The 9,822-nt window shown below is 35.0% G+C and overlaps 1 protein-coding gene across 2 annotated transcripts in view; it reads left to right on the top strand.

The window, feature by feature from the left end:
- The window catches only part of PHF6 (PHD finger protein 6), a 47,684-nt gene extending 39,913 nt beyond the window's left edge, over positions 1-7,771 (top strand). The window contains exons 10-11 of one of the 2 annotated variants that reach the window (XM_018044252.1): positions 4,154-4,283; positions 4,616-7,771. In XM_018044252.1, the coding sequence (XP_017899741.1) occupies positions 4,154-4,283 (130 nt within the window). In that variant the 3' untranslated portion in view covers positions 4,616-7,771. The remainder of the gene's footprint in view (positions 1-4,153; positions 4,284-4,615) is intronic. The other variant, XM_018044251.1, reaches the window with a different exon arrangement.
- The last annotated feature ends 2,051 nt before the right edge of the window (positions 7,772-9,822 follow it).

Below are 9,822 nucleotides of genomic sequence, written 5' to 3' on the forward strand. Positions count from 1 at the left end.
CAGAGTTTGCAGAGGAAGTTTCCTCTCCTGGTTAACCTGTGTGTGTTGCCAGTAAGGACTTGGACGCCATTAAAACTAATTTTAGAAAGGGAAATGTTCACAGAGTTGGAGGCTTTCTGCTTAGAGAAGTCGTAATGTTTCAATGATGTGCTTAGTCACTCAGTCTTGTCCACCTCTTTGTGACCCTTTGGATTATAGCCTGCCAGGCTCCTCTGTCCATGGGATTTATCTTTCAGGCAAGAATACTGAAGTGGATTGTCATTTTCTTCTCCAGGGGATCTTCCTGACCCAGGGGTCAAACCTGTGTCTCCTCTGTCTCCTGAATTGCAGACAGATTCTTTACCTGCTGAGCCATCAGGGAAGCCCTCAGTCCCGATATAGTCTACCAATTGAACTGAACTGAACTGAATGTTTGTTAAGTTGCCAGGGGAACAGAGCTAAAGAGTTAACCAAAGGTGAAATTCTCATGCAGAAAGGGGAAATATTTTTATTAACATTTCACCTACAATAGCAAGAAGAAAAGAAAGAAAGGAAAAAGATCAGAATTCCATCAAGAGACTTAGTAAATGAATTTTAGTACATACAAGCATCTAGTGGAATGCTATGCAGCAGTTAAAGAATAAAGTAGACCCACGTGCAGAGTTGTGAAAGAGGTATTTCCAGTCAGGGGGGGAAAGTTGCATAATTCTGTTTTAGCATATGAAAAGTACATGCATGCAAGATATGTGTATACATGTATACATGCATACAAGATATGTGGATTTTTTAAAGCCTATTTGTCCAAATTATATTTAGATCCCATCACATTATAGGATTGTTTTTGGCCATACTGCACAGTATGTAGGATCTTAACTTCCTGACCAGGGACCAAACCCATGCTCCCTGCATTTGAAGCACAGTCTTAATCACTGGACCACCGGGGAAGTCGCATGGTTTTTATACATAGAAAAATTTCTAGGAGTATAGTCAGCAAATGTAATAGTTGTCACCTCTTATTCATTGCATAGGGAAGGAGAAGAGACAATTTTATATTCTCCTTTATATAGTTCATGAGCAATACATTATTTTTTAAAGTAGCCAATAATACTTTATTTTCAATTTTATTTACTTATTTATTTTATTTGGCTGGGCTGGGTCTTGGTTGTGGCATATGGGACCTAGTTCCCTGACCAGGGATTGAACCCCAGCCCCCTGCATTGGGAGCATGGAGTCTTAGCCACTGGACCACCGGGGAGTCCCCCAATAATATTTTAGAATAACAAGCTCATTTAAAATATTGAAAATCAAATATATGGAGAATTATTGTATTTAAATTTTAACTTTATTTAGATATTCTTTTTGCAATAGTTATCCATTTTCATTTCCGAAAGAAAATGGAAACTATAGATAAAAATAAAACTTAGTATCAACTTTAATTCTAGCATCAAAGATAACTTTTAAATCTTTTGGAATATTTTCTTCTAGACATTTATGTGATTATTTACATGTATACATTTAAAAATCCAAACTTTCTTATATATAATATTTTATAACCTATTTTCCACTTCCTGTATCTTTAGTAGAGGCATTTTTTCTGTGATGTTAAACAGTAGTACCTCACCATTTTAATGGTTGTTTAGTATTCCATTGAGTGCGTGATTTAGCTTGTTTAATCAGTTCTTTTAGATGTTTAGATTTTTTTTTTTTTTTTAGTTGTTAGAACACCATGTTGCAGTGGTCATCTCTGAACAAAAATATTTGGACTGGGATCTATGATGATTTGAAATGTTCTTTTTATTTTTTCACATTGAAATTAGTTTCTAAAATTTGTTTCTAGAAGGTGGAATCTAGCTTTTTTCATGGAGACCATTGAGTTCAAATAAGTCCATAACCGAGTAGTTTGGGGAGAGAAGAATGGGCAGATAGGAGGAAATGAAAGGAGGAATATTTCTGTATGAAATGGCTTCCTTCCCTTCTTTCTTTACCAGTCCTCTCTGGATCATGAATCAGTTCAGTTCAGTTGCTCAGTCATGTCTGACTCTTTGCGACCCCAGGAACTATAGCACTCCAGGCCTCCTTGTCCATCACCAACTCCCAGAGTTTACTCAAACTTATGTCCATTGAGTTGGTGATGCCGTCCAACTATCTCATCCTCTGTTGTCCCCTTCTCCTCGCCTTCAATCTTTCCCAGCATCAGGGTCTTTTCAAATAAGTCAGTTCTTTGCATCAGGTGGCCAAAGTATTGGAGTTTCAGCTTCAGCATCAGTTCTTCCAATGAATATTCAGGACTGATTTCCTTTAGGATGGATCATGAAGATATTCATATTAAAAAAGCAAGGGAAGATTATATAGTGATCTTTGTATCCTGTTTTATTTTATTTCTAAACTATATAAATATATAGTTTTCTAAAATTTTAGCCTCCCACCATAAAACAGTAAGTTCTGTGACAGCAGAGATCTTCTTGGACTGGTTGACTCCTGTGGCCTAGGTGTCCATACTGGGGAAAGACATGTAATAGGCCTATAGGAAATAGTCCTTGAATGAAAAATAATCCCAGAAAAGATTAATATTTTTCTAACAAAGAAAGAGCTCATCTTTTAGATAAAACTCTGTTATAAAAATTTCTAAAACTATACAACTCCTAGTCTCAGCAGGTACCAAGTTATTGCCACAATTGTTTCATCTACATTTTTTTTCTTTCTGAGCTATGTTAAAGCAGAATCCCAGATCTTCTGTCATTTTATCCTTATATACTTTAGTATCACTATGCGATTATTATCACACTTTTTAAAATTAACAGTGAATTCTTAGTATCATCTCATACCCAGTCCACTTGCACCTTTCCCCAGTTGTCTTGAAAATGTTCTTTTGGCCTTGATTTGTTCACATTTCAATACATTCACAGTCCTTATATAGCATTTAATGGAAGTCTCTTAAGTTTCTGTCAATAAAGAGCAGTCCCCACTCCACTCTTGCCTTTTCCTCCTGCTTATTGAAGAACCCTGATAAGTTGTCCTGGAAAAGCCCCTTGTCCTAGATTTTATCTATTCGCTTGTTTGTGGTTTCATATACCTCATTTCGTACCCCTCTATTTCTTGCATTTATAACTTGGTTCAAAGGCTTAATTAGATTCAGGTTGTATTTTGAAGGAAGATACTTCACAGGTACACTATAAAAAAGTCTCACTCTTGATATTTGAAGTCATGATTTAAAAAATGATTCCTAATGCGCAGTGTTTGAAGAGTAGAAATTCTCCATAGTTCTTTGAAAATCATTAAAAATGTTTTAAGAATAAAAAGTGATGAGCAAAACTATGTCAGAAGTCAATTATCCTTGTTGCCCCCCCGACCCCACCTCTGCCGTTTATTCTACTCACTTGTTAGAAACTTTCATGTTAAAGCTCTCTTACATTGTCTGTGGCAGATGAATTCTTACGTGATCATCTTTTATCCATTACTGCCCACAAGAGGGCATCTACTGAACATTTTTTAAGCATTGTTCCATCTTGTCATCTTGTGTATAATTGTCTTAAAACTAAGCTCAGATCATCCCCCACCCTTCTTTGACTATGGTGGAGATGATTGATTGTGCAAAATATGTTGGTGCGTATATAGTAAAGCACCAATAGTAAAGCTTCCCTGGTGGCTCAGATGGTAAAGAATCCGCCTGCCAATGCAGGAGACCTGAGTTTGATCCCTGAGTTGGGAACATCCCCTGGAGAAGGCAATGGCTACCCACTGTAGTATTCTTGCCTGGAGAATTCCATGACCAGAGGAACCTGGTGAGCTACAGTCCATGGGGTCACAAAGAGTCAGACAAAACTGAGCAACTGACACTTTCACATATATACTGAAAATTGATATTATTTTATGTTGGCTGAAAACCTTTTTAATCTCATTGGGCAAAGTGAGGAATTGCCTTATATTTGGACATATGTGGTAACTTTCATCCTAAACCAGAGGTTTTATTTGAGATGAAGTTTTGTATCTCATTAATAGAGTGCTTTCCTTTCTATTAAATAGAAATGAACCTTTACCTAATTGTGGAGTGTTTTTAAGCATGGATGAGGAGACCATATTTTAAATGGGCATCAACCTCATCCACTAATGATGTAAATATGTTCTCATCAATAATGACAAAACATTTTGAGATTTTTATCTTTCATCATTGTAGACTATATTGTAAAAATCATAGTGGAAATGATGAGAGAGATGAAGAAGATGAAGAACGAGAGAGTAAAAGCCGAGGAAAAGTAGAAATTGATCAGCAACAACTAACTCAGCAGCAGCTTAATGGAAACTAGGTATGAAAGTTAACTATATTGGCTGTGTTGTCAAAATACAGTACACACTGATAAATATATATTGAACTAATAATGTGCAGTTTGGTTTTTTTTTTAATGCTATTATATTTAGTTAAGCATGTTACTAGAATGCTGAGGATGTGTAGGCTTGCATAGTTTTTTTTTTCTTTTAACTAGCTGATTTTGTAACTGTAAAAACAAGCTATCCACTTTATCAATAAATGTAGTTGTAGTGTCAAACCAATAAGATATTCTTGCTCCTCAATAACATTTTATTTATTGTGCTCCCTTCAAGCATCATATTTTACATTTTTTTATCATCTTTTAAACAGGTTCATGGGACAGAGTTAGAAAACTGGGAATGAATAAGACATCCATAACTACTATTCTTTTTTCACTGTTTTCTAAAATCAAAAAGGGTTTGTAACTTTTTACTGCCCAACTCTTAGATCCTTCATTGAACTGCCTAAAAGCATCTTGTTTGTTTTATGAGCCTTCACTAGATGGCAGATTTGACATGTTGATATTACGTAGCTGTAGTTTGCAGTTTCTGGGAAGCAATTGAAACACTATTAACCCTGTGTATAGTGTCAACAGTTAAAGCAGACATTGAAATGAAGTAAGCTATATTTCTGGACTGAACAAAGTTCTACTGTTTAGAATGTCTAAGTTTGTTTAGTGGATTCATACTCAAGGGAAAGCGTAAGCAAATTTCACTTTACAGTGCAAACATGCCTCTGGTGGCAACACATGGGAATTTTTGAATTTTTTTTCCACGCTCAAGTAACGGAGGCTAGAAATGAAGAGAACCTTCTTTTTCTCTTGGCTTTGACAGCACATGCTAAAAAATCTCTTCCAAGAAGTGTGCTAAAGCTTTTCATTTGGTTCCTGTTAAAGTTGTTCTCACTGACCAGCATGGACTCGGGCAACTGGTGATTATAAGCTTTGAGCTCCAGTGCTTATGCCAAAATTCTCTTGACAGTAAACCTCTTCTCTTTTCATGTCATACAAAGAGCTTCTAGCAAAATGATTGGATCCTTTCAAGTTTAAACTAACATTTGGCAACAGCAAATGAAACCTCTTTAAGATTTAAGGGGTTACCACTTACTAAGGACTTTAGCCACCATGTCTGAAACTTGTTCCTCTCAAGTGCCGTGTTTTTGTGGAACACTTCATATATTGGCCCAAAGTATGTAAGGAGGTCTCATGTGCTGTAGAATAAAAAAAAAAAAACAGTCTTTGCATAAAACAGTATTTATTTTTAATTTTGTGACCACTATTTTAGAAACTTTATTTAATGTTTTTAATGTTTTCATTCATTGCTTTGCTTATCTATAAAATAGGCTTCTGTGACCTATTTTTCTTCTGGTAATGTTCAGTATTGTTTTATTGATCATTAGAATTGTTTCTCAAAGCCTAAGAACCCAGCTTTTTAGAAAGGATTTTCACACTGGCATTTCTAGCTAGTGATATTTTCTTCCATTTACCTGCTGAAGCACATTTATCTATTTCTTTATGGCAAAACCAAAAAAATTTTAGTTGTGTTCTGCCTAATATTACCATAGCACCTCAGTATCAAGGGTAGGGATTCTGATTTCTGGTTTATTAACCTACCACATTAAAGCAGATTAGCCGACAAGAAATAACATGTTAACTTGACTGTACATTGAGATGTTCTACAGCTTATGGAAAAGCATCTTAAAAATGTAACAGGTGGAAAATTACACTGTGCTTAATGACTGATTTTTTTTATAACTGCTAGTCCCTTAAAGTCACATTTGTCAAGTGTGTATTCACACATTTACTTAAATCAAGGGACTCAATGATTGCTTTATTTTAACCATCTTTTATTATTTTTAGAAGGAAACTAGCTTTAGTAGTGGATTGCCCTATACGTTCTTCTCCTTTTGCTCTAAATATACCATTGGATTTTTTTGTGTATGTATGTGATGAATTTTCAAAATTCACCATGACTTGAAGTGCAACGACAGATCTAGATGTTTGTTTACCAAGCTATGTGACTTTTCCCAAAGGATCTGTACTTTATTTCCTTACAGCAGCTTGAAACCCATTATTTTAAATCTTTGAATCACTGTGTCTAGATCATTTTTACATTGTGTGCCATAGACTTACCCACGGAATAATAGAGCACCTTCATTTTTGGACAACTACTGTAATGATATTTTTAGGAAAAATGGAAGGTGCCAAGGGGTAATAATGGCCAGTCAATAATCATGTAATGATCTTCAAATACTATAGCTGTCAGTTAATAAATTTGTTATGTAATAAAGTGTATGACTTTGTATGGGTTTCTTCAACCCTTTCTCTGCCACTAGCAACCAGAATAGCACTTTACCATTTGGTTGGCTAGATAAGTGGCTGGCTACCTATTTTTCTCACTGTGGTGTCATTGGCTAAACAGTCTTTCATTAAAAATTGAAATGTAAATTGAAGTCACATGAAAAATCACCTTTGGTTGTAAACTTCCAATATTTTGATTCTCTATCCATGTTTTCGTCACATGCTGAGTAAAAGTGCCTTACAATGTAAAAATTGTACAGTACTTATGTTCCCAAGTAGCATCATCATCTTTTGGGTAGTAATTACATTGTGGTATGAATATTTAGAAAAATGGACCTCAGCAGTGTATTTACTGTTCATCTCTTAAGTCCTTAACTGTAGTTTTAATAAGCATGATATTATTTGATAAGTATATAACATTTACATCATTTCCAAAAATACTGCCATGACTGTCCTTTATGCATATTTTAGCTTAAAATTTTGAAGCATTTTTTCTTTTTTTCCTTTTTTTCCTTTTTTCCCTTTTTTTGTTTTGTTTTTGTTATCAATATTAAACAGTGTAATCTTTGCAAGCATATATTGAAGATTATTCTGGAGCATTTATTGCCTTACCAGAAATGTTAGTAAGAAATGTTCTTTAGAGTAGAAAGATAGACTTGAGTTTCTATACTTTAATGAGCTCTTTGTTCCTGGGGGGAGGGGGGTGGGAAGGGTGAGTTTTACTTTCATCTCAATTTATTAAAAACCCACAACTGAAGTACATTTTATTTCAAGGATCAGCAGTTTGAGAATTTCAGATAGTACTTGCTCAGGAGTACGTGTTACTCAAGATACTAAGAGAATAACAAGATATGTAGATCTACTGTTGAATCAGAATCTATGTACTTGAACAAATGTGTGAATCTTAAATATCTCAAAGCAAAAGAAAAGTGTTCTAGAATGTTGTTGCTTTTTTAAGAAGCACTAAAGTTAGACCAAGGTATACAGTTTTGTTCTAACAGACATTTAGGTTATTGTAAAGATAAGGAATGCATTATGGGTCAAAATCAAACATTCCTCTCATATTATGTATATTTTGTTCCTGTTATATTGGCTTTATTTTCAAAATTGTAGTTTGTAGTATTAGTTTCCTTTTATTGGTATTCTTGCATATACTATTCATTCAATAAATGAGTTATGACTTTCATGTTTGTACTTATGTCTTTTTTGTGCAAGGGTATGATGAAGCTTATCTGTAACTGCAATAGTATTATGTTCCTTTTAGTCTTGCTATTATTTCAAGGTGAAATGCCTAGCTTGTTTAATAACTGTGGTTAAATAAGTATGAGAGAGAAAAATGTGAATTTGAATTAATTTTAACGTTTCACACATAAGGCCTTATCAGCGAGAGAAACAGCAAATCTTTCAAAAGTATGATAGAACTGCATTACATCTTGTTTCTTTTATCATTACAGGATTCATATACCTGTGACTTACATCAGGTCCTCTGAAACCTAGTTAGAAGGTGATTTTAAAGATAAACCCAAACTCCTAGTATAGTTTATCAGCTTGCTCATAAGGGTGCAAGGTTAATATCCTTGTCATAAAGGAATTCCACCTTAAAGATTTAAATGTACTCCCTTTACTGTGGACAACTTATTTCTAGCAGTAGTGCTCATATATTGGGGTGGTCCTGTTGAGGGCAGAAATCAAAGTTTTAGTTGGTAGAATATGCTCATTCCATACATATAATTTCTAACCTGCATGCCTGCATCCCTACTCAAAGAGGAAAAAAATCAAGCAAGAGATTTCTGATTAATGCTGGAACTAGAACTATAGTGTGCTTTATTGCAGATGTTACCTGTCATGTTTGAGTGAGTGTGTGTGTGTGTGTGTGTGTGTGCACGCACATTGAAAATCCATTACTTAGCTTCATTTTAATTACCCAATAAAAATATGGAGAAGAGAATTGGGTGCTTTTCTTTAGCTAATTGAAACTATTTACAGCTGGGGTTTGGGATTGGGGTGTTTTTGTTTTCTTTTTTCAGCATTGCTGAGGTCATTCCAGAGCATAAATGCGGTAGAATTTCCTAGGAAAATTCTATGGCCAGTCCATGTTTTTAAGAGAAAAACCCAGTCCCTGTGACAGTGCTGCTTTATGTATCAACCAGTATTACATAATTTTGCCTTGTTCAGATAATGAGGCAACCAAACTTGAAGGACAAATCAAAAATATAGTCTTGATTTTTATTCAGAAGATGAAAGCTATAAAATACCTATGGAAGTTAATCATAAGTTACTATGGAAGTTAATGATAGCATTTTACTTTGTTACACTGTAGCAGACATTTCTGCCTGTGGTAAATGTACTGAAGTCAACCAGACCCAGGTCCTTGTCAAGATAGTGGATCCATAAGCTCCCAAATTCTACCTTTGCCTATACACGTCTATAGACTTACAAATGTGTTTTATGTTGGGGGTGGGACCAGTGGTGGGGAGCTAGGGAAGGTACAACTGGGCAAAAAGCATTCTGCTGTGTGATGATAATAGTCTGATAGATTTATGTGAAAACAAAAGTACTGTTTGAAGAGGCAACCTTTTAAATGGGACCTGAGAGAGAAAATGTTCAAGGGAGTGTTAGGAGCAGGGAGGTAGAAATAAACTGTAATATGGACACTGGATTTAGAGCTGTTGAGTTTCTATAAAGTCATATATACTAAAGGGTAAGGTTTTTCTGTTTGAGTAGCTTTAAAATCAGAGCTATTTACAGATTTTTATTTATTAAAGTCATATATAGCCATAAAAAGAAATGAAGTGCTGATTCATACTAAACATGGATGAAGCCAGCTTACTACACTATGATCATCATAGTGTGGGATTCTGTTTATATGAAATGTCCAGAAGAGACAAATTCATAGAGACGGAATGCAGATCAGTGGGTGCCAGGAGCTGTGGGGGGCGGGGGCGGGTAAGAAATAACTGGCATGGAGTTTCTTTGGGGGTGATGAAAATGTGTGAAATTAAATAGTAGTGATGGTTATACAACTTTGTGACTATACTAAAAACCACAAATTATATACTTCAAAGAGTGAATTTTATGTTACGTGAACCTTACCTCAGTTTAAAAAAATGTAGTCATTGTGCAACATGAAAATATACAGATGCATAAAGCAAAATGCTAAAATGCCCCTTTTCCACCAGCCTGTTCCCCTATACTCTATATGTATTCTGCCAAATGCTTATGTTAAGATATAGCTTAG

The sequence above is a fragment of the Capra hircus genome, assembly GCF_001704415.2.
Source record: "Capra hircus breed San Clemente chromosome X unlocalized genomic scaffold, ASM170441v1, whole genome shotgun sequence".
NCBI classification, from domain to species: Eukaryota; Metazoa; Chordata; class Mammalia; order Artiodactyla; family Bovidae; genus Capra; species Capra hircus.